The following is a 24,900-nucleotide window of genomic DNA, read 5'->3' on the forward strand; positions in this document are numbered from 1 at the left end:
AGTGACAATCCACTGACTTGATAATCCTTTCTGTTTTATTTAAAGTTTTTTGTCCTTCACTGTTTTGACTGGTTGGCGTTTAAAACAACTCTTGAATTTTTGTGAGAAAATAATTAAATGGAACCTGTTACCGTTAATCTCTTAGATCAGGAGTGGGCAAACTGGCCTGCTGCCTATTTTTGTACACGAGCTAAAAATGGTTTTTACATTTTTTAATGGTTGGGAAAAATTTTAAAGAGTAATATTTCATGGCATGTGAAAGTCTGTGAAATTCAGATTTCAGCATCCATAAATATAGTTTCATTGGAGCACAGATGTACTCATTTGTTCACATGTCGTCTGTGCTTGCTCTTGTCCTGCAAAGGCAGAGTTGAGTATTTTCGACAGAGACCGTCTGGCCTATAAAGCTGAAAATATTTACTGTCTGGCCATTTACTTAAAGAAAAACTTTACTCACCCTTCTTAGATTTTTAAATGCCTTTATGCAGAAATTGGAAACTTACTAGAACACTGGTTTGTATTTGATAGAAAGTTTGATAGTACAGGATAATCAATCATATTGAAGCTCATTTGTTTAGATTTTGAATAATGCATCTATAGGCAAAGGAATTTGTGAATAAATGGATAAAATTTAAAGCACTTAGAGCCACAGTTCCCAAACTGTGTTCTTGTTACCGCACAAGGTGCATGATCTGCTCACCGCGAGACAAAGCCAATTGTCAAGAGGTAAGATGGTGGCAGAGAAAGGGCAGTTTATTACAGCTTGCTAGTAAGGGGGAAGATGGCCGACTAATGTCTAAGAGAACCATCTTCCAGAACAAAGACTACAGGCCAATTATATAGGGGGCCGGTCTCCGGGTGGGGGAGGCATCAGGTCTCAGGATGGTGGCATCCATCTGATCTCCAGGTGGAGGCAGACATATAGTCTCAGGGTGGGGCATCCATCTGATCTCTGGGTGGAGGCAGATATCTAGTCTCAGGGTGGAGGCATCCATCTGTTTTTAGTTCCTGATAGTCTTTTGTTTTATAGGATATGTGTCAGAGACCAGAGCAATGCCCTATACCCCGATCTTTCACTTGTCGTTGATGATGGCTGTCAGCATAGACTCTGCCCTGGGGTTATCACATCACATTCCTAAGAAACTCAAAAGAACAAAGTTATCAACTTATAGCAGCTGGGAGGGGCCATAAAATCTACAGAAATTGTGTGGGTTAGTTAGTCAGAGGTCATTCAAAGTTACAATAGGGTTTCTTTTCTACAGTATGGCTTCCCTTATGTCAACCTTGTGTTGAGCCGGCATCATTCTGAGGTACCCCAGAGCACCACAGTGCTGTAGAATATTTTTAATTTTTGAGGAAACCCAGTGATACTCGACATTTCTTGGACACTGCGCAAACTCCTAGTTCAAGGTAGTTCACCATTTCAAGATTAGATCACACTGCATTTCTTGTGATGATGTCATGTCTTTGTGAAGCTGGGTTTGCAGTGGTTGCATCCTAAAAAGCAAGTACCACATAAGAAGCAGTGGGCAACAGGAAATGAGAGTAGCGGCGGCCCGTGCGATTCCAAGGCTGGCCAGTGCCTGAGAGGTGCACACATCCTCACAAATAATCCTGGTTATTTAAGAATGAAACAAAAACACTTTTTCTTTCAACATTTAAATGTTTTATTTTTTTCAAATGATTACCAAGTTGTTAGGACACAAATGCTTTATAAGTTGTTTGGACCTAATAATTTAATAAATGGTATTTCTTTTGGCCTTGGGCACCATGGAAGAGTTACTGAGATACCAAGGGTGCTGTGAACTGAAATTTGGAAGCCTCTGACAGAGCACCATGCGACAGTGCTTAAGGACAAATGTCCCCAGAGAAGTCAGTCAGAAGTGTCGTCAATGATTATCTTCAAGACAATAAACGAACTGGAAGGACGGAGGTGTCCCCCCATCCCCGGACCCCCTCCCATCCCGCCCTTCTGGCTTCGTCTGAGATGTCAATCTTGAGATCTTTCAGAGACATAACACAGCTGAGCAAGCGTAGGCCTTACTTTTCTAATCTGAGTTCAAATGCAGAAGATGCAGTTAATGAGGCAGACTAGATTATTCTTTGAATTTTATTTGAAAGTTCAAGAACTCTATGTCAATCTATTAAATTGTGTTAACAACAGTTTCCAGGTGGTCTTGCCTGGAAATTCTTGAAGAGGAATACAGGTACTGTAAGATACAATATTCTAGAAGCCCTTGCTAAATCAAGGCTTTAGCTGTACAGTTGGTTGCGTGTGTGTTAGGTTCAGCAAGGAGGGAAGGAATGGTATATGTTTGTCTTTAACCAGGAACAACCTGGAACTGTTCTGTTAGACATTATATCTAAGGCAAGATCCGAATGGTAGTACACAAGCCAGGTTTTTAGTAGTTTTAGGTGATTACAGTAGTCCCCCCTTATCCGCGGTTTCACTTTCTGAAGTTTCGGTTACCTGTAGTCAACTGTGGTCTGAAAATATTAAGTGGAAAATTCCAGAAATAAACTATTTATACTTTTTAAATTGCCCACCATTCTGAGTAGTGTGATGAAATCTCGAGCTGTCCTGCTTCGTCCTGCCCGGGACGTGAACCATCGCTTTGTCCAGCAGATCCATGCTGTATGTGTTAGCCGCCTGTAGGTCACTTAGTAGCCTTGATTATCAGACTGTCACGTAAGACAGTGCTTGTATTCAAAACCCCTTATTTTTCTTAATAATGGCCCCAAAGCGCAAAAATGGTGATGCTGGCAATTCGGATATGCCAAAGAGAAGCCATAATGTGCTTCTTTTAAGTGAAAAGGTGCAAGTTCTTGACTTAAGGAAAGAAAAATGATTGTATGCTGAGGTTGCTAAGATCTACGCTATTGTATTATTAGTTATTGTTGTTAATCTCTTACTGTGCCTAATTTATAAAATAACTTTATCATAGGTATGTGTGTACAGGAAAAAACATAGTATATAGGGTTAGGTATTATCCGAGGTTTCAGGCATCCACTGGGTGGTCTTGGAACATATACCCCTCAGGCAAGGGGGGACTACTGTATTTTTCTTGTAAGAATAATTCTTTGTTTTCCTGCTTGTTTTGTCCTTATAGCAATGGTTTAAATACTGTGAAGCCAGGGTACTCTTTCCTGAATGTTGTGAAATACTGATAGTCATTTCTTCCTGTGAGCTGGACACATGACTGTCAGATGTGCAGTACAAAGCCACAACCACAGGTTTGCTGTCCTCTGGGGGGAGAGTGCAGGGCAGGAGGGCACTGTCACATCATGCTCTAGGGGGATGACCCAGTTCTTTGCTAATAATATTTTCCTGCTGCTCCTTTGTACCCACTCCTTTGTTCCTTTGCTTACTGATTTTTTTTTTTTTTTGTCATGTACCAGCACTTGTTTTTAGGACCCAAAAGGTTAGGAAAATTTGTGGTAGAAAATCTTTTTTTTTTTTTTTTTTTTTAATTTTATTTATTTATTTTTCCCCCAAAGCCCCAGTAGATAGTTGTATGTCATAGCTGCACATCCTTCTGGTTGTTGTATGTGGGACACGGCCTCAGCATGGCCGGAGAAGCGGTGCGTTGGTGCGCACCTGGGATCCGAACCCGGGATCCAAACCCGGGCCCCGAACCTGGGCCGCCAGCAGCGGAGCGCACGCACCCAACCGCTAAGCCACGGGGCCGGCCCTGTGGTAGAAAATCTTAAAATGGAGAGAACTCTATTTAGTACCAATTTGTGTTGCTCTTTAAGAGGAGATCATTGTCAGTAATTTGGCTTCAGAGCCCTTCTATCCACTTGTTGTTCAGATCTGCAAGAACCCTGCCTTTTGGAATAGAGTCAAGTACACTTTGCGTTTCACTAACCTGAATTATTATTATTATTTTTTTTTAAAGATTTTTATTTATTTATTTTTTTCCCCCCAAAACCCCAGTAGATAGTTGTATGTCATAGCTGCACATCCTTCTAGTTGCTGTATGTGGGATGCGGCCTCAGCATGGCCCGAGAAGCGGTGCGTCGGTGCGCGCCCGGGATCCGAACCCGGGCCACCAGTAGTGGAGCACGCACACTTAACCGCTAAGCCACGGGGCCGGCCCTAACCTGAATTATTTTAAGAGGTCAGAAAAAGCCCTACTACTGTGTGGATTCTTTTTTTGACACAAAAAATATCGTAGTATGGATAAATCAGACTTTTTACATTTGGAGTCTTTTAATTATGTGGGTGATATTTACCAAGTCCTTTAGAATTGTGTCACTGTTGCCTGCTAATAGTCACCTGAAGGTCAGTTCAAGGGCAGGTAGTAAAGGTGGAGTCCAGTGCAGGCTGAAGGGCAGAGTATACAGGTTGTCATTGGGTGTAGTGACCTTTCCTTGATGCAGGCCCGACATCTCAATTGGCACAAGTGCCCTGAGTCCGTGTGCTGTTTCCTAAGAGAAAATATGTGGATTTTAGAAGGAAGTCTGAAATTTCTTCTGTCCTTTAACAAAAATATTTCATGTTTAGAACTCTTGGAGCAAAGGAGTGGATATAGGAATGAAGGAAATTGATACATTGATGCAGAATCCCTCACATTTCTTGACCGTTGTTTGCCCATTCCCTCTCTGTTGTGTAGAGCAATAAATATGGAAATAACTCCTTTATCAAAAGTAAATATAGCTGGTTTATATCTTTGTGTGTTAACTGTGAGAGTGGGTGTTGGGAGAGAGGGATGAAAAAGAATGTGTTCCTGGTAAAAAATGTCTAAAATATTTGGAATTGCAAACATTTTGGTGTGTGGTGTATGAGCAACACATTTGCCATCTGTTCTTTCAACTATAATTGTGCCTTCCACAACACTCATCATAATCCTACTTTAATGAGAAGGTCCTAGGAAAGAAGTGAACCTCTTTGATTGGGCAACTTCAGCATCTGTCGTCCTTCTCCCAGATGCCCTTTCCTCAGTCCTCACAGCACTGTGGGTTGAACTCACATCTTTTCCAGACTAAACGTTACTTCTGGAAAAAGTGTATTATCAGAACCGTGGGATTTGAGGTTTTCTAAGATGAAATTCATAATTTAAACTTCAAATGTGTTTGGTCTTAGAGGGAAATGGCTTGGGGTATATCAAATTTTTACATATTTCTTTTTAGTTTTACTATAATCATTATATTTTCTTGTTTGATCTTACCAGTGGATATTCCAGTCTGTTGTTACGACTTGATATTTTGGTCTAACTGAAGACTGGTGACTGGGGGAAATGACTTTGGTTTGAATATAGTGCTTACCCAATACAGTTGTGCATGTCATTCTGCTGTTGTTAGTTTACTCATAGTCTTGTACTAGTTTGAAAATAGCTAATCTGATTGGGTAGTAGTAAATATTTGGATGAATGAAGTGCGTCATAACTAAGTGCATTATAACTTTTCTTTAAAAGGGCTCAAATTTTCACAAATTTTAGTTTTTATAAATACTTTATTAAGTATGAACATGTTTATTCACAAATAGCATATACTTTGGAACCTCGGTTTACTAATGGACTAAATAGAATTAAGTTTCTCTTAGTAGTAGTAGAGGAGGAGCGCAACAGCCCACAAAGGATGGAATTGTGATAAAGGCAGTGTCAGGGCCCCCCGGGTGCCCCAGTGGTTGTCACTGGTAATGTCTAGAATCAGCTTAGATGTTTATGTGCTTTTGAGTTTCAGCGACAGACCATGGTGCTTGCGGCTGTGCGTGGAGCGACCTCCTGCTTGAGCCAGCTGCTGGGTAAATGGGCGTTGGTGAACAGGGCTGCAGGACTGTCTGGAGTTGTCCATGCTTGGCTCCCTTGTGGTTTTGCTCAGCTTCCTCCCCCAGGAATGTCCCTTCTCCCTGGGCTACTTCTCTAAAGCTTCGCACCTTCGGGACCCCACACGGACGTGCTCCCTCAGTGGAGCGTTCTGTGACTGCCTCAGCCTGAAGTCATTTCCCCTGATGTCTGAAGCCATTTTATTGTCGATACAGTTCATTTGGTGTTTGTCACTTCCTCCCTCAGTCTTCTTTTCTATTGCTGTATGCAGTTACATGTTTTTATGTCTTGCCTCTCTAAATAAGCTCCATTCCTTGTCTTCCACTTTTGTATTCTCTAGAATCTTAGTATTAGTGCCTGTATACATAGGCCCTCTGTGTATATCTGTTATTTTGGTAGTCAATGAATTATAGAATTGTATCGCTGAGGGACTTTGGCCAATTTGCCACATTTTCTTGATATGTTGTATATTTGTTTCTTTGAGCACTGGCAACTTCTAAGAGAGACTTAAGCCATTGTTAGTTTTTTCACTTACTGATTCTTTCCGGGGTAAAACCAGATCTGTTTATAAGTGAGTTTGATGGTCACTGTCCAAGTTGTTATATGGAAAGCAACTGGCTTAGTTTGTTGGCTAAATTGGGTATGATCATGGTTCAATTTATTTATTTATTTATTTATTTTTTGTGAGGAAGATTGGCCCTGAGCTAACATCAGCCAGTCCTCCTCTTTTTTGCTGAGGAAGACTGGCCCTGGGCTAACATCCATGCCCATCTTCCTCCACTTTATATGGGACGCCGCCACAGCATGGCTTGCCAAGCAGTGCGTTGGTGCGCACCTGGGACCTGAACCGGCGAACCCTGGGCCACCGCAGCGGAGCGCGCACACTTAACCACTTGCGCCACTGGGCCGGCCCCGAACATGGTTCAATTTAAAGGTACCTTCTTTAAATGGATTTTTTTGTGTGTGTGTGAGGAAGATCAGCCCTGACCTAACATCCATGCCAATCCTCCTCCTTTTCTTTCCCTTTTTCTCCCCAAAGCCCCACTAGATAGTTGTATGTCATAGCTGCACATCCTTCTAGTTGCTGTATGTGGGACGCGGCCTCAGCATGGCCGGACAAGTGGTGTGTCTGTGCGCGCCCGGGATCTGAACCCCGGACCACCAGTAGTGGAGCGCACGCACTTAACCGCTACGCCCCGGTTCCAAAGGGGCCGGCCCCTTGGAATTTCTTTTAAATGGGTTTTCCTGGCAGAATGCAGTGTTAAGCTCATTCATTCTCAAGTTGAAATGTCTTCACTAAAAGATGGTTTTCTTTAGCACAGTACAAGCTTTTAATATGTCAACATTGCATTCAAAGGCTGGTTAAAAACTGAAAGTACTATTGCCAAGCTCCCAAACTGCAGGCTCAGAAATCCCTTTTGGAAGAGGAGGAGTGGGTGTAAGAAGGTAGGAGGAAGCTAAGTTACCCAGAAGGCAGCTTTCTTCTCTGGGGCAAATGGATAAGGCCCTCATTTGGTTTTTGTTATTGACACAATTTCTATGTTAAACAAAAAGAGTGATCAAATGATTATGATAGTTATCTCTCTTACAAAAGTAATTTTTCCTTTAAAGAGGAGACATCAAAGAACTTTTCTCTCGCACTGAAGAAATTACTTCTGGAAGAGTTCATTTTGTTCAGCCTTTCTTGATTTTTGTATTTGATAAATGTTGAATGTGATTAGGAAATGTCTTGATAATATTGCAGATAGTTTGCAAAAAAGTAAGAAGACATTTGGAAATTGCTGCTCTTCTGACACAGTGATTTGAACCTGTTGAGAGTTGAAACGGGGTTCTTCCTCAGTTCTCTTGTAGAGATTTCTTAGTGCAGAGATAAAAATTGAAGGCTTGCTGATGTGGGCTCTTTGGCCCAAACAGGATTTTAAAATAGGGAAGCTTCACATAAAAATCCAGATTGCTGGCTTCTCTTGAAAAACCAGAAGCATGAGCTCTCTGGGCCTGCATCTCCTCAGAGCCACAGTGAGCTCTCTCCCTCCCTGTGAGAAGGCACAGGTCCCCGTTGAACTGCACAGTTGGCCCGAGCTTTGGGCAAACCAAAAATTTGTATAAATTTTTGTGTATAAAATGTGACAATGTCATTTAATCAGTTATGTGCAAAAGCACTATTAATTTACATGTGGACTTTTCTCCCCAGAGTTACCTTTTCCTATTAATATTTTCCCCAGCTTCTTATTTTGAGAAATTTCCATTTTTAGAAAAGTTGATGTAGTGAACACAACTGTTCACCTAGATAAATTAACACATTTGCTTTATCTCTCTTTCGCATACACAAACAGCATTTTTTTTGCAGAACCATTTGAAAGTAAGCTGTGTATATCATAACACTTTTGCCCTAAATACTAAAGCATGTATTGCCTAAGAAGAGATATTCTCCTACATAATGTCATTATCAGACCCAAGAAATTTAACACTGATAGAATAATATTATTTAATATGTAATGCATGGTCACATTTCCTTAAATATTCTTTATAGCTATTTTTATTTCAATACAAAAGCCAATGCTTGCTTTCCTTGCTCCAGACTTTTAATTAGCCATTTCTCCAAGGAGCATGGATTCCTTTTTAGTAGGGAATGGTATTTAGAAACCAAGATCTGGATGCCAAGTTTGCTCATTGCTACTGAGGTGTCATTGCTTCTTGGCCTTTCCTATGGATAGAGCTAGGACATATATCAAAGTTTTTAATAAAGTTGGAATGCTTCTGTTTTTCAGAGGCTAGAGAAACTTTGTAGTTCATGCTGAAAAACTAGGGTATGGTGTCTATAAGCAGTTTCAGAGACTAAAATTATGTCAACTTTTTGCAGTCTTCTTTTCCTTAACCCTCCAGAAAGTTAAGAGTTTTCTGTGCTAACAGTGTGCAGAATTCATTAGCCGTACATATCTCTGAAAGACAGGCCAAGGTAAGTGAGCACAGAAACAAAAAGCTGGACTCATTGGTTTATTTAGTAAGCTTTTATTCCATAATTCCAAAAACGTTTATTGAACAGCAACTTTGTTTTAGGCATTGAGTAAGGTCCTTATTCTCCTGTGGATACAAAGGGAAATTGGGCTTGGTCATAACTCTAGGCTCTGAAGTTGATGGCTGTAGCTGCGTAGTAAGCCTTAATTATAGTAAGAGGTAGAGCGCTTCCTCCCAATTTAGTCTTCTTTTCAAAATGATGGTAGCTATTTTAGTTCTTTCGCCTTTCTATATAAATTTTAAAATTATCTTATTTTTGGATATGAAAAAAAATCTTGCTGGGATTTTGATAAGAGTTATGTTAAACCTCTATATCCATATAGGGAGAATTGACATTACTATGTTGAGTCTTCCAATCCATGAACATCGAATTCTTTTTCAATGAAAGCTTAAGGTGTAAAGACAAAGACAGTTGTGATGTAACATGTTGACATGTATTAAGAGGTGGTTTTAGGGCCGGCCCCGTGGCTTAGCGGTTAAGTGCGTGCGCTCCGCTGCTAGCGGCCCGGGTTCGGATCCCGGGCGTGCACCGATGCACCGCTTCTCCAGCCATGCTGAGGCCACGTCCCACATACAGCAACTAGAAGGATGTGCAACTATGACATACAACTATCTACTGGGGCCTTGGGGGGAAAATAAATAAATAAAATCTTAAAAAAAAAAAAAAAAGAGGTGGTTTTATTCCAGGGAGAATATCAATGACAAACTGTCAGGTTGCATCTTTATTCAATTCCTCATTTTAAAAATTTATCCGTAGGCCTATGAAAGGAGGTTCCCTACATGTCCTTTGATTCCGATGTTTGTGGACAGTGACACTGTGAGTGAATTCAAGAGTGAAGATGGGGCTATTCACGTCATAGAAAGGCGCTGCAAACTGGATATAGATGCACCTAGACTGTTGAAAAAGGTAACTGAAAAGGACATCTTAGAGGCAATCCCCCAAAACCAAAACAAATTGATGCTTGCACCTTCTATTGCAATTGGGTGTTATTAATAAACTTTTTATTTCTTTTTTAAAGATTGCAGGAGTTGATTATGTTTATTTTGTCCAGAAAAACTCACTGAATTCTCGGGAACGTACTTTGCACATTGAGGCCCACAATGAAACATTTTCTAATCGAGTCATCATTAATGAGTACTGCTGCTACAGCGTGAGTAATCTGGTGTTCAGTGAAAGATGTGAGAGTGTGCAGGCATACAGCTTCCAAGAATTGTTTGGCCATCTCTTTAAACAGTGCATTTCTTTGTCTTAGAATGCAGTTCTTCATGAAATATTGTCACGTTTCCGATTAGTGGGATAAGCAGGGTAGTAGGTGTGGTTTACTGCAGAACGGCTTGTGTTGTTGTAGCAGTTAAGGTAGCCAAGTGATGCCTTGATTTGTTTTTTAATCTTACTTTAATATGCCACTTATTTTCTGGCCGTACTGTGACACTTGAAAGATGTATATTAAAGGACCTAAGATATTGTGCACCTCTAAGATGAGAGCCGAGTACATCTGTCTGCCCCACCATCTTCACTGCTTATCACCCGCTTTCAAGACTTCTCTTACCACATTGTTAGAATAGCCTAATAGACTCTCTGCTTCTGCCCTTACCCTCCTACAGTATATCCTCAACGCTGAATCCAAAGTGATCCATTTAAAGTATGTCAGATCATGTCATACTTTTTCTGGGCTCAAAACTTTGCAGTGTCTCTGCATCTCACTCAGAGGAAAAGCCCAGAATCCTTACAGTGGCTTACAAGGCTCTACATTTTCTCTTAATCACACCTCAGCTGTCTTGCTTGCTTGTGCACAAGGCTGCCCACCTTCTTGCTGTTCCCTCATCATACAGGCATGCTTCCTGTAAGGACCTTTGCTCCCGGGCTCCCTCTGCCAGGATCACTTTGTCCCCAGATCTCAGCTTGACTCCCGCCCTCACCTCCTTCAGTCTTTGCTCAGCTTTCCCCTTCCCCTTGAAGCCAGCCCTGAACAGTCTGTTTAATTCTGCAACCTGCCCCCCATTCCTTTTAACCCTGTTTCAACTTTTCTTTTTTCCATTGCACTTATCTTCTGATGATGATATAATTTCTTACTTATTATGCTTCCCGTTAATTGCCTATCTCTCCTTGCTAGACTGTAAGCTTCACAAGGCAGGGGTCTTTGTTTTGTTCGTGATGGAGAACACCACTTGATAAATATGGTGAATGAATGAATGAATGAACTAAGAATGAAAAGGAAGCTGTCCTTTTAATAGTCATTTTTGGAATATTTTAGAATATTACTTGGGCTTTCATGATTTTGAACCTCTCTGTAATTTTTCCATCTGCTGTTTTCACGATAGTAACATTATTAGTAAAATAAGTGTTTTTTCTGGTTACCAGTTGATTGAGGAGCAGACAAATGATTTTCTCCAATGTCAGTATAGTTAAAGGGAATGCTTTCTCATTTATCTGCAGGTTCACCCTGAAAATGAAGATTGGACCTGTTTTGAACAGTCTGCAAGTTTAGATATTAAATCTTTCTTTGGTTTTGAAAGTACAGTGGAAAAAATTGCAATGAAGCAATATACCAGTAACATTAAAAAAGTGAGTCTATCTTGGAATTTTAGGAAAAGGGTGGGCAGGAGTCTCAGATGATCTGAGCTGGCAGTCTTTTTATTTTTTGTGAGGAAGATCAGCCCTGAGCTAACATCCAATGCCAATCCTCCTCTTTTTTTTTTTTTTTTTTGGCTGAGTAAGATTGACCCTGAGCTAACATCTGTGCCCATCTTCCTCCACTTTATATGGGACGCTGCCACAGCATGGCTTGACAAGCCGTGCGTCGGTGCACGCCCGGGATCTGAACCTGCGAACCCCGGGCCACCACAGGGGAGCGCCCACACTTAACCGCTTGCGCCACTGGGCCGGCCCCCAAGCTGGCAATCTTTTCGGAAGGCTGAGAACGGATTAGTCAGGGACCCCAATCATTTCTTGAAGAGGAAATGCTTTGACTTTTCCCCATGCCTTATGGGGAAGAGAGAGATGAGGATTCAGGTTGCCAGTGGAGGTAAGGAGGGGAGTGTAGCCACTGGCTTATGGCCTTCTCTGCTTGGAGTTGCTGGGAAAGGTGCAAGGTGCGGGGAGGCAGGAGTAGCTAGCTTACAGCACCCCAGGTGCCACCTCAGGGTCTGCTGGTGGGAGGTCTGCTGTACTGAAGAGATACTGACCAGGTGATCTCTCAGGGGTCCCCAGCCCTTCGGTGACTAGGTTCATCGTCCATGGAAGAATTTTCCTTCTCATTTTTATGCTGCCGCTGATTATTGCTGTGAGATTTTGATTTTGAACTTTATCATTATGGGATTATGGAGTACTTTTTTTTGAAGGCTTGTTTTAAATGGTGTCGGAAAGGGTTTGGATTGAGACACAAAGCGCACATTGAGTCCAAGTGTGGTAAATCAGTGCTTTTAATTAGTCATGTAAAAAATTCCCTCTCTTTAGATATGTTTCCTAGACCTCTGGAGAAGAGGAAGTAAGTAATTATGAAAAACAAAAACAAAGGCATTTGGCTTTTCTGTTTCTTATTTATTCCATAGCAGTTCAATTTTTATTAGTGTTTTAAAAACCTGTGATGGGGGCCGGCCCCCTGGCTTAGCGGTTAAGTGCATGCGCTCTGCTGCTGGCGGCCCGGGTTCAGATCCCGGGTGCGCACCGATGCACCGCTTCTCCGGCCATGCTGAGGCCGCGTCCCACATACAGCAACTGGAAGGATGTGCAACTATGACATACAACTATCTACTGGGCCTTGGGGATAAAAAGGAGGAGGATTGGCAGTGGATGTTAGCTCAGAGCCGGTTTTCCTCAGCAAAAAAAAAAAAAAAAAAAAAAAAACCTGTGATGGATTAATAGTTTGAATGTTGAATATATACTAACCTTAGAACTGATTTTGTTTTAAAGGGAAAGGAAATAATTGAATACTATCTGCGCCAGTTAGAAGAAGAAGGCATAACGTTTGTGCCCCGTTGGACTCCACCTTCTGTTGCGCCCTCTTCAGAGACATCCACGTCCTGCAAGAAGCAAGCCGCAGCCTTGGCTGTTGTCCCAGATGCTGCTCTGAAGGAGGGGCTGAACAGCGAGGCCCCCAGTCACCCAAGTGGGGCTCCTGAGCCCGCGGTGGGCACCCCTGACGGTGGGTCTGAGAGGCTTTGTTCTGACAGCAAGACTGGTGAATTACGTGGAGTCATTTCCTCTCTGCTTACTCTAGTATCCTTGTTTCCTTAGGGCATTTCGATGTTACATAAAGAAAATGGATCTCATTACTGTCCCTTTTCCTCTAGCTTATGTAACACATTCATTTTATTTTTTTCCTTAGAATGAAGAAACAGGATTTTTTTTTATTTCAGTTGAAGGTATCTTTAGTGAACGTAAGGTAGCAGCTAATCCTTTTATCACAATTATATCATCATCAAACACTTATGCTTACTACGTGTCAAGTACTTTATGAGTATTAGTTCATTTGATAATGGTTCCTTTTAGGTAGGACATGCTTACTATTCTCATTTTATACATGATTTATCATGAGGAATTGAGTAACTTGCATACGGTCACATGGCTAGTAGGTGGCAAGGCTGGGATTAAGCCCAGGTGGCTGTCTCCAATGTCTGCTTTTAGCCGCTGTGCTCTGCTGCGTTTCCTGTCTGTTACACACACACAAACACACACACACAACTTTGTTATTTCTAAGTATTAGCCATTGTAAAAAGTTCAGAAAACATAGAAAAATAAGAAAACAGAAAATTCTACCACTCAGAAGTTTTGTTAAACCGTTGGTATTTATCTTTCCATACATTCTTCTCTGCAGCTAAACTGTGTTGGTTGTTAGCTTTCAAGAGGTGGCAGATGGCAGATATTTTAATTGGATTGAGACTGCATTTTATTTTTCACTTTGTGAATTTTTCTTTGCTATACTTAATTTATTTCATCCTTCCAGTTTATGTTACCGTATTATGAAAAAGATTTCTTGTATTCTTGAACATAGTAGCTTTGTTCATAATAGGTTTAGATCCATTTGTTTACTTTATTTCATGTTTTTATATTATGTAAGGACTCTTTATATAACTTTGAATTAAAAGTTATTAAATATCTGTTATAGCCATTGTTCTATTATGAATAGTATTGAGATTTTGCAAATAGAGGTGATCTGATGGTAATCAGAGAGAGAGCATTGAATCAGCAAGTGTACCTGTGGCTTGGTCAGTGATTTTATTTTATTTTATTTATTATTTTATTATTTTATTTTTTTTTTTGTGAGGAAGATCGGTCCTGAGCTAACATCTGCCAATCCTCCTCTTTTTGCTGAGGAAGAGTGGCCCTGGGCTAGCATCCATGCCCGTCTTCCTCTACTTTATATGGGATGCCGCCACAGCATGGCTTGACAAGCGGTGCGTCGGTGCGCGCCCGGGATCTGAACCGGCGAACCCCGGGCCGCCCCAGCGGAGCACGTGCACTTAACCACTTGCACCACCGGGCCAGCCCCAGTGATTTGATTTTAAAGACTGTCATTGAGGTTCTCCAGGGTGGCTGGTTTAAATCTGCCATCCCTGCAGTTTCATTCAGCTCTGAGACTCTAGGATCACACATGAACTTCGCTGAGCAGGACTTCGGAATACTTCAAGTTCCAGCATTCTTTGTTGTAAATGATTTCATGTAACTTATATTCCAGACAAACTAGATGCAGACTACATCAAGAGATACCTGGGTGACTTGACTCCACTACAGGAGAGCTGCCTGATCCGGCTTCGCCAGTGGCTCCAGGAAACCCACAAGGGAAAGGTGAGAATTGGCATCTGGCGTGCAGTGGTGCTGTCTGGGAAACCCTGGACCCCTGACCCCATTCATAGTTACCTAGAGTCAGTGTTCCCAATTGCCACGTTGGGAATGTAAAGTCATTGACTCTGTATCTCTGTGTGGCATCCAAGTCTTTCGTGGCCCTTCTGTGTGTAATTAGCTGTATTTTTCTAGGTTTTACAGAGAATGGTCTCATTTAAAAACAATTACATGTCAAGTTACAAAGCAACATTATGTTCCAAGTATTCATACATTTTAATTTTCAGAAGATTTGGAAAGAGTTCTTAGATTATTTAGAGATTAGAAATGTTTAAGCTTTGATTCTGAGGTTTTTGGTAAAATTTTAGCCTCATAAGGAATTAGATTTTTATAATAAGCCTCATCCTAATGGAGACTCAGAGGCAGATTTCTTTGTCTCGCTTGTTACTGACATTATTTAGTAAAGGGAAGCTGGGCATTGCATCCCGTGGGCCTACTCTCTCATTCTGTCAGTCTTGGTTACTAGAGCCCAGATATCCGAGGACTGTTTAGTATCAATATTGAGAAAACAACCACAGGAATAATAGCTATCATTTGTTGTGCATTTACCATGTACTAGACATGGTTTTAAGCTTTTTAATAAATCCTCCAACAGCCCTACGAGGTGGGTGCTATTTTTATCACCACTGTTGTGCACACGAGGAAACTGAGGCACAGAGAAGTTGAGTAACATGCCCAAGGTCTTACAGCTAGTAAGTGGTGAGGCCATTTGGTTCCAGAACCCACATTCTTAACCACTTCCCTATAACAGTGGTCCTTTCTGAGTGAGGATGATGCCTGCTGGGTGCTTGGAGTTGTTTTCCCAGGAGTGGGTAGTGAGTCGGCTCCAGCTCCCACTCACTCCTCGTCGCCTGTGGATCAGTGGTATGCATTAGTGAGCGTGTCGCCGTGGAGGAAGACAGCTGGTCCGGATGGGACTCAGGCACGGTCTTGGCCTTATTTTTACTCAGGGAAGCTGACCTGTTGATTCCCAATAGCGGGATCTAGAGACGATTCCTGAATGTTAGCAATATCACCACTACTACCAAACCAACAGCACTTTTTTGTATTCTCTTTAAGTGTAATATGTATACAGAAAAGTTCACATCATAAAAATTCATAGTTCAACTCAGTGAATTGAAGCATTTGATGTTTAAGAAATTATACCTTCACTCTACTGAAACTAAAATGGAATGCTCTAAAGATTATTTAGACTAATACTGATTTTCTAAAGTGTTAAGGAAGGTTTTTCTGGTGATGGCTAATTTTAAATAGTCTAATAATGCAGCTCACTCTTGATAAGAAGTGTAAGTTTTAGTCTTGTTCACTTAGTAACTTGGTTTTTTCCCTTAGCAACTTTTAACATTATTTAGAAACATCTCTTTCTCTTAATAGATCCCAAAAGATGAGCATATTCTTCGGTTCTTACGTGCCCGGGACTTCAATATTGACAAAGCCAGAGAGATCATGTGTCAGTCTTTGACTTGGCGAAAGCAACACCAGGTAGACTACATTCTTGATACCTGGAACCCTCCCCAGGTCCTTCAGGACTACTACGCGGGCGGCTGGCACCATCACGACAAAGGTAACCTGTGAACTTGGCATTTAAGTGTGCTTAGAGACCTCCTTCTACAGAATTAAGTGGGGCCCCATGAGTGCATTGTCCTTTCCATCTCTCAGCTTGAACAAATTGATGATACGTTTTGTCTCATCACACCAGTACTGCACTCCTCACCCACCCCGGAAATGCCCTGCGGAGTAGTGGAGGAAGGACCTGAGACTGTGCTTGCTTCTTCCTCACAGCTCACACTGCCCTTGGGCAGATTATTTCACTTCTTTCTTAGTTAAATGGAGTTTGTTTTGATTTATTTAAAAAATGAGGGGGCCCGGCCCGGTGGCACAAGCAGTTAAGTGCACGCGCTCTACAGCAGCGGCCCTGGGTTCAGATCCCGGGCGCACACTGATGTGCTGCTTGTCAAGCCATGCTGTGGTGGCGTCCCATATAAAGTGGAGGAAGATGGGCATGGATTTTAGCCCAGGGCCAGTCTTCCTCAGCAAAAAAGAAAAAAAAGAGGAGGATTGGCAGATGTTAGCTCAGGGCTGATCTTCCTCACAAAAAAAAATAAAATAAAATAAAAAATGAAACTTTGATGGCAGAGTTTTTTCAGTATGACTGTGTTAGTAAAGGGACTTTTCAATGACTTAAACCCCGACAGTATCTGTAAAAATGTATAGCCAGGTTTTCTACATCAAAACAGTGAAGAACTTCAGCTCCTTTTTTGGGAGGAAGCAAAACATAAATCAGGAACAGTGATAGATGTAAAATGAAGAGTGATTTCAGGAAGCGGGATTCATTCGGGTTGCAGTGCGCAGCATGCCGTACGGGAAAACCTGCATTGTCAAGGCTTGCTCACTGTCTCCTCATTCGAAGTTTGAGTGTGAACAGAATGGAATCACAGAGAGGCCACTGAGATTGCTCTGGGACTCCCTCTTCCACCGCCAAACAGGTCCCTTCAAAACTGGACAGTTCTGATGTTTTCCTGACTTCATCTTTTGTACTTTTCCAGATTAATTTATAGCATTATTAATTTTTACTAGAAGCATATATTTATTCCACTTTCCAACCCTCAAAAGATTAAAAAACTTGGTAGTAGGACATTAACAAATGTATCTTATTAAATGTTTGGAGAGACTTTTTATAAATCTTCCTTTCAACAAGATTTGGGAGCACAAAACCCTTTTTGCTTTAAGTAGGACAGGTCTAGATCCAGATTCTCCTAGGAGGTGAAGTTTACCAGGTGATAAACACAAGGTAAATGTTGGACCCTTGTGTCAAGATGACAGCACTGACCCTCCATTAACAACAGAAGACAAGTCATATTTCCTCTTGAGGAGCTTAATCCAAGCCTTTTCTTTCTGCTACTTCCCTGTGGCCCCGAGTGGCAGGAGTCTAGGAGCTGTTGACTCTAGGGATACTCTCTGGCCACCAAAATCTCTTTCTTTTGGTGTAGCTGGCCCATGATGACAGAGAGTTTATATAATGAGTTAGGTTCCTCTCAGGCTCCATGCGTTAGACCTCCGGGCTGTCAAGTAGTAGAGCCAACATGTTCTGGTTGGTGTGGATGTAAAGATTTCCAGAAAGTCCTCATTTATCTTGGTCCTTAGGGTGGGAGTTAAGGGAAGCTGGCTTTTAAAAAATCTTGAGGGCCGGCCCCGTGGCTTAGCGGTTAAGTGCGCATGCTTCGCTACTGGTGGCCCAGGTTCGGATCCCAGGCGCGCACCGACGCACCGCTTCTCCGGCCACGCTGAGGCTGCGTCGCACATACAGCAACTAGAAGGATGTGCAACTATGACATACAACTATCTACTGGGGCTTTGGGGGTAAAAAAAGGAGGAGGATTGGCAATAGATGTTAGCTGAGAGCCGGTCTTCCTCAGCAAAAAGAGCAGGATTAGCATGGATGTTAGCTCAGGGCTGATCTTCCTCACAAGAAAAAAAAAAAACTTGATATAAATTTTTTGGTAACCTGTGAAATGAAAAAAAAATTTTTTCCCTAGAAAATGAAGTTTTACAAGTACTTTGTATTCATAGAAGAAGTGTGAGTTTTCTGTTGTTGCCCTGCTGTTGAAAATCAGAGCTGTGTTCAGCCCTGCGGCTGTTTCAGTGAGGAGGCTGAGCCCAGCGCTGCCCATGGCCAGCATGGCCAGTGCAGGTTAGAGCCGGGTGGAGGCTCCCCTCCTCCTGGGCAGAGCTGTCTCCAGAACCCTGCTGAGCTGCTCCATCAGTCGGCTTTTGTTTTTTTCTTATACAATATTGGGAAGAAAAATATTGCACCCTCCCCTGGCCCCCAGAAAGCAGCTGCTGCTTCTAAGAAGGAAAAGCTTGAAGAGCTTCATGTGGACTATGGGAGAGCACATTTCCCTGTTAAGGTTCTGAGCCTTGTGGCTGTGTCAGGAACGGTGCTGGTGATCCTTTCCCTCCCCTCTCCTGCAGATGGGCGGCCCCTCTATGTGCTCAGGCTGGGGCAGATGGACACCAAGGGCTTGGTGAGAGCCCTCGGGGAGGAGGCCCTGCTCAGATACGTAAGTGCTCTCTTTTGGCTTCACAGTTTCTTTCTCTGCCAGCAGGATTGGGATATTACAGCTGTCCTGTCATAACAAGCATTTATTGCCTTTGTAACTAGAAAGGAAAATCTATTAATATGTTTTAAAAATTTCAAAAGAGGACACAAAAGTTATAAAAATGTTTTTCACGGGGAAGCTTCAACAAAAAAATCTGTATATCCACTCAAGATGACTACTTGGGAGCTGATTCTGAGTCATCTTTCCCTTTACTCCCACATTGAGCTGGTCCCTGCTCTCCTACCCCAGCTCTCCTTCTGAGATGTCTCCCAGATCAGACCTCTTAATAGTGTTCTTGCTACTGGCATTTCTTCAATCCAACCTCTTAGCGTCTTTCATCTGCACTATTATAAATGCCTCCTTCCCTGTCTCCCTGACTCCAGGCTCAGCTCTTCCACTGCAGCCTCCACAGTGTGGGCAGTTGGAAGAGAAGAATATTGTCCTTAAATTAAAAAACAAACAAAAACTTTAAAAGGCACATCTATGATCCCGTTATCCTAAAATATCCACTTTGGCATTTTGTTATGTATTCTGTTAGCTCCCGCCACTGTGTTCGTACGTGCACACATATATGTCCACATGTGCACACATTGCGCATAAAGATATGGATGGACCACTTCTATAGGGGAGGATTTGTCAATCCAAATCGAGGGGTTCCCTTTAGCCATCCTTCAAGTCTGTTCTAAGACTGCCCTTTCTCTTGCCTGGTACGTGTGGAATCAAAATGTTTCCCAACTCAACAGTCACTTACCTCCGACTATTCCAGATGCGCTTCTTCTAAAGACAGGTGAGCGGGTCATGCCCTCCCTGCCCATCTGGTGACTGCTCCTAACTGATCTCACTCGGGGTAGCTGTCACCTTTGCCACAGAGAACAGTGCTCATTCTCTTTTGAGAGTGAGGTATTTTTTTGTCGGTGATCTGTTTGTGTGTGTGAATGTGTCAGAAAATCTAAGTAGATCACTTACCTAAAATGCTTACCTAAAATATGCTGTAGTATTGTCACTCTCTTTCATGGCTTGATACAGTAGTATTACCTTCTTAGAATAATCATGGGATTTTTATGGCCCTTTTATCCATAGGTTCTCTCCATAAATGAAGAAGGGCTCAGACGATGTGAAGAAAATACAAAAGTCTTTGGTCGGCCTATCAGGTAGGTGTGCGATTTTGTTTTTCCTTCAGTTTATTGAGAATATGAGTTAAATATTTCTAGTTGATTTGTAGAACCAAAATCTCGTTTGATTTTTAGATTTTGAGGACCAAATCTAAATAGTTTACTATTTTCCATGTGTTCTAAAAGGTAGAAAATAAACATGGAATATGGACAGTTGTGAGGACCGTTGCTGGATTTTGGTATTTCTAACCCCCTAGGCGTTGCTGTCACCTCTTAGTCTGCAGGGTCTTTGGGAGCCCAGGGTTGCAGGTTTTTGGGGGTGCAGAGGGGAAAAAACTTTTCCTGTGTTCCTAAACCATACTTCTAGTTATGGTAAACTGTTTTGACAATGTACAGTGATTCAGAGGTTGGCGCTCTGAGAAGGGTATAGACGGGTAACTGGGTATGTTCCCTGAGGGCAGGGATTGGGGTTTTTGGTTACTGCTCTATTTTCGGCTCCTGAGACAATGCTTGACTCAAATATTTACTGAAAAATAGCTGATTGTAGTTGAGTCACACTGCATATTAAAATGCCAGCTACGTGCCCTGTTGGGTCAATAGATGTGGCTCAGTGTGTTGCCTTACTGGCTGGGTCACTGAGTTTGTCAGACTGAGGTTTTTATTCACTGTCGATTAGCCGTTGATTGGTTTGATATTTCAGGGATTGGTCCTGCCACACTGATCCCGTGTGCTTTATACAAATAGATGTAAGTATGGTTCATAACACTGTAATTAAAAAACTGGTACATCTTTGGAAATGGATATAAATGACTATTTTATAATGTCAGAAAGAAAAAAAAACAGCTATAGGACGCAGTTTGCTAAATATGCTGTCTGTTGAGTAAAACGCATGTCTGCACCTCCTGTAGTTCGTGGACCTGCCTGGTGGACCTGGAGGGACTGAACATGCGCCACTTGTGGAGACCTGGCGTCAAAGCCCTGCTGCGCATCATCGAGGTGGTGGAGGCCAATTACCCCGAAACGCTGGGCCGCCTGCTAATCCTTCGGGCTCCCAGGGTGTTTCCTGTCCTCTGGACACTGGTAGGTTTAGGTGCTGTTTCACAGTAACTGTTAGCCATTTGGAAGGTAGATATACATGCATTCATGTACATATGTCTATGACTTTAAGTCATAGGAAAAAACAAAATAAGCACGAAAAGATATAAAATTTCTCAAATTGTTTAGGGGAAGAAAGAATTCCTGAGTGTCCTAATGTCATGCAAGTGGACTTTACAGAAAAAGTCTATCAAACTCGAATTCCCTTTCCCCCCCACCCCTACCCACCCACTCATAATATGACATTGTAATTTTAATCTTTGAAAATCAGACAGCAAAGCAAATAGGACTACATGGTCTTTTCTAATTACTTACAGGTTAGTCCATTCATTGATGACAACACCAGAAGGAAATTCCTTATTTATGCAGGAAATGACTACCAGGGTCCTGGAGGCCTGCTGGATTACATTGATAAAGAGATTATTCCAGATTTCCTGGGCGGAGAGTGCATGGTATGTATTTAGGCCAGTAGCTGCACATTTGGCTACGTAAAGACTAGGAAAGGTGGATGTTGGTTTGCACGAATGATTTTCAGAACTTGTAGTGTGGATTGTTTGTTTTTCTTTTTTTGGCTGGCATCTCTCTGATTCAGGGTGAAACTAAATAGAACCATTTAGGTAATTGTTGATAACATGCACATTTCTGCACTGTTAAATACTAATGAGAATTTATTTTAGAATCTAATATAATTGCAGCTTGCTTTGATCACTCGGCATTGTGTGAATCAGATTGTCAAACTGTTTTAGAGGAGCTGTACATTTTTTTTTTTTTTTGCTGTCAAGTTTTCTTTTTATTTATTTATTTATTTTTTTCCCCCAAAGCCCCAGTAGATAGTTGTATGTCATAGTTGCACAGCCTTCTAGTTGCTGTATGTGGGACGCGGCCCCAGCATGGCCGGAGAAGCGGTGCGTCAGTGCTTGCCCGGGATGCGAACCCAGGCCGCCAGCAGCGGAGCGCGCGCACCTAACCGCTAAGCCACGGGGCCGGCCCGGAGCTGTACATTTTTTTATTTTATTTTTTTTATTTTTTGTGAGGAAGATCAGCCCTGAGCTAACATCCATGCCAATCCTCCTCTTTTTGCTGAGGAAGACTGGCCCTCGGCTAACATCTGTGCCTGTCTTCCTCCACTTTATGCGGGACGCCGCCACAGCATGGCCTGACAAGCGGTGTATTGGTGAGCGCCCGGGATTGGAACCCGGGCCGCCAGCAGCAGAGCGCGCACAGGTAACCGCTATGCCACGGAGCCTGCCCTGTACGTTTTTTTTAAAACCGCTATTAAAAAAGTCAAATTGATTATCAAAAAGATTTCCCCCTTGACAATAAATCAGGATAATGTTTTAAAGAGGATAAATTAAGGGAACTAGTTCTCTTTTATGTAATTTAGGGTTTTTAATTCATTGAGTTGCTAGGCCTCCACTGCTACACTCTGCACTGTGACTAGGGAATCAGAGAAGTTTAGTTCCTTGAGGGCCTTATGGCCTCCAGAGCACAATTGCCTGATGTGAGGGTGAAGGGACCTGAGGCCTGGAGAGGTCCAAGTGACTGCTGAAGTGACAGCTGAAGCCAATAAGGAGTCATGGGCTCGCACGTCTGGTTCTTGTTAGAGAAAGGATCTCTGTCATCCTTCATAAGACATAAAGTTATCCTTTAGAGATGTGTACACACTGGATGTGACTCATGTATTTAGCTAATGAATTGGACTTTCAGGGGAATTCAGGGGAAATCTTCCTGGATGGTTAGAGGAATTTAAACAGCATTTGAATTCAGCTCTCAGTTCATCAGTCCTGCTGTAAGGAATTGCAGGCATAATCACAGTGCAATGCAAAGAGCAAGTAAATTACAGGACCCTAACTTACCAAGTGCCTATGAGATTAAACCATGAGGTGAGATTTGTAGAAACCCACAATGACTTACATTATATAAGAGAATGATCCCACGTGGTTGCTCCTCCTAGTTATGACCAGAACAATTGAGCTGGAGCAGGAGACTTGACTCACGTCAAATCGTGCCTGCGTTTGTCACGCACTGACCGCTGTGATGTATTCACGATAGTGTGAGTCCTCATTATTAATTGAGATCTCCACACTCTGACCTTTAAGGCTTCTTCTCAGCTCTCTTATGCTACTGTGCAAGCTGGTGTTGAAGAGGCGGCGCTCACTTCTGCTTTCCTGCGGCTGGAGGGTCTTAACCACATGTCACTCTGCTGTCTTCTAACATGACATCATTGCTGTGACGTGTTCCCAGTCATGCTACACTGCCAGCTGAGGATGTAGTGTTGGCTTTCCTCGTGGTTGCCTCCCAGGGCCGATGATATAGGGAGTACTTTGGATTTTATGAACTTTAGTATTGTCATTATATCAAGGTCAATTAGGAAATTTATGAAATGTACAAATTCTAATTCAGCTTATCCTGTTTCAAGCAAATTCAAAAGAAGCTGTCATTTATTAATTTTTGGCTGGTGTTATGGACCAGTCGTTTGACTTGGGATACGCATGAAGCTTCCATCATTGATTATATTTCTTGACTATAATTGCATATAATAAAAATAATGCCTATAGCTGCTGGGAATAAAACTCTTTTTTTTTTTTTTTGTGAGGAGATCAGCCCTGAGCTAACATCCGCCAGTCCTCCTCTTTTTTTGCTGAGGAAGACGGCCCTGGGCTAACATCTGTGCCTATCCTCCTCCACTTTATATGGGACGCCGCCACAGCATGGCTTACCAAGCAGTGCGTCGGTGCGCACCCGGGATCCGAACCAGCGAACCCCGGGCCGCTGCCGCGGAGCGCGCGCACTTAACCGCTTGCGCCACCGGGCCGGCCCCTGAGAATAAAACTCTTTTTTTAACATAATGTTTTCCCTTTACAGTGCAATAGAAACACTTATAATTCTTATATAAACCAACTTTAGTAGTTGAGCCCAGTACCTCATACATATTAGTGTGAATTCTGTGGTAAATCAGCTTCAACTTGTTCTCATTTATTTAAAGCAAGACACATGTATTTAAGTGGCTTTAAAAAATGTTTTCCTAAGTACTACAGAATATTTTATGACATTGCTGGTGTTCACCATTTCTTGAGCAGCCTCAGGGAGTCGAGCTTATCAGGATGTGGCGCTTGCCAGTCTCTTTGGTTTTCAGAGGGTTCGTTTGTGTTTGCACAGCGTTCATTGCTCTGTTTACATTTCCAGTGTGAAGTGCCAGAGGGTGGGCTGGTTCCCAAGTCTCTGTACAGGACTGCGGAGGAGCTGGAAAACGAAGACCTAAAGCTCTGGACCGAAACCATCTACCAGTCTGCAAGTGTTTTCAAAGGAGCCCCGCATGAGGTATGCCCTCCATGACGAATGCGCAGGGTGGCTGCAGCCCTCTCTTCCGACAGAGATTCTTCAGTGGTTCTTGCCGATAGGATTCAGTTTAGAAGAATCAAGTGCTTTTTCTGGCCTTGGTCTTTAGATTTTTGTTGACACGTGGTCTTTGTTTGGGTAAATGTCGACACCGAAGAACAGGCACCTCTCAGAATAGAAAGTAGCTGTGCTTGGTCAGAGCACCTGGAAAAGGAGAGCAGGTCTCTTGACCTCCGTTTTACTAGGGACTCTTCACACAGAGGGATGAAGAGCAAGTCTTTCCTTGTGGGAAGATTTTTGACTCTTAAATTTAGTTTATTTAATGATTATATAGAACCAATTTCATTTTCTGTTTTTTCTTGACTGGATTTTGGTTATTTATATTTTCTAATGAATTTGCCCATTTTTGTGAGTCTAATGGAGTGAAGAAAAACCAGCACATCTCTATTTTCCCTTCTTGCTGTCACATTTTGGTGCAGGAGCAAGAGTATTGCTGTATTTTTATCTATACTGTGTGTCCTATAACATCGTGAGTGACTGAGGTGTGAGGGGCTCACAACTGTGTTACCCTTTCCTGAGTTCCAGGGTGAGGTCTGTGGCTCCGAGTTGTTGGAGAGGACGCAGCACTT

The 24,900-nt window shown here is 42.3% G+C and overlaps 1 protein-coding gene across 3 annotated transcripts in view; it reads left to right on the plus strand.

Moving 5' to 3' along the window:
- Nucleotides 1–24,900, plus strand: part of SEC14L1 (SEC14 like lipid binding 1) — a 51,136-nt gene that overhangs the window by 21,894 nt on the left and 4,342 nt on the right. For 2 of the 3 annotated variants that reach the window (XM_058561732.1, XM_058561733.1), the window contains 11 exons: nucleotides 9,541–9,690; nucleotides 9,803–9,934; nucleotides 11,221–11,349; nucleotides 12,697–12,928; nucleotides 14,462–14,571; nucleotides 16,000–16,189; nucleotides 18,598–18,686; nucleotides 19,806–19,876; nucleotides 20,746–20,917; nucleotides 21,250–21,384; nucleotides 24,119–24,253. In XM_058561732.1, coding sequence (XP_058417715.1) covers nucleotides 9,541–9,690; nucleotides 9,803–9,934; nucleotides 11,221–11,349; nucleotides 12,697–12,928; nucleotides 14,462–14,571; nucleotides 16,000–16,189; nucleotides 18,598–18,686; nucleotides 19,806–19,876; nucleotides 20,746–20,917; nucleotides 21,250–21,384; nucleotides 24,119–24,253 — 1,545 coding nt within the window. The remainder of the gene's footprint in view (nucleotides 1–9,540; nucleotides 9,691–9,802; nucleotides 9,935–11,220; nucleotides 11,350–12,696; nucleotides 12,929–14,461; nucleotides 14,572–15,999; nucleotides 16,190–18,597; nucleotides 18,687–19,805; nucleotides 19,877–20,745; nucleotides 20,918–21,249; nucleotides 21,385–24,118; nucleotides 24,254–24,900) is intronic. The other variant, XM_058561734.1, reaches the window with a different exon arrangement.

This window comes from Diceros bicornis, chromosome 18 (assembly GCF_020826845.1).
Source record: "Diceros bicornis minor isolate mBicDic1 chromosome 18, mDicBic1.mat.cur, whole genome shotgun sequence".
Lineage (NCBI taxonomy): Eukaryota > Metazoa > Chordata > Mammalia > Perissodactyla > Rhinocerotidae > Diceros > Diceros bicornis.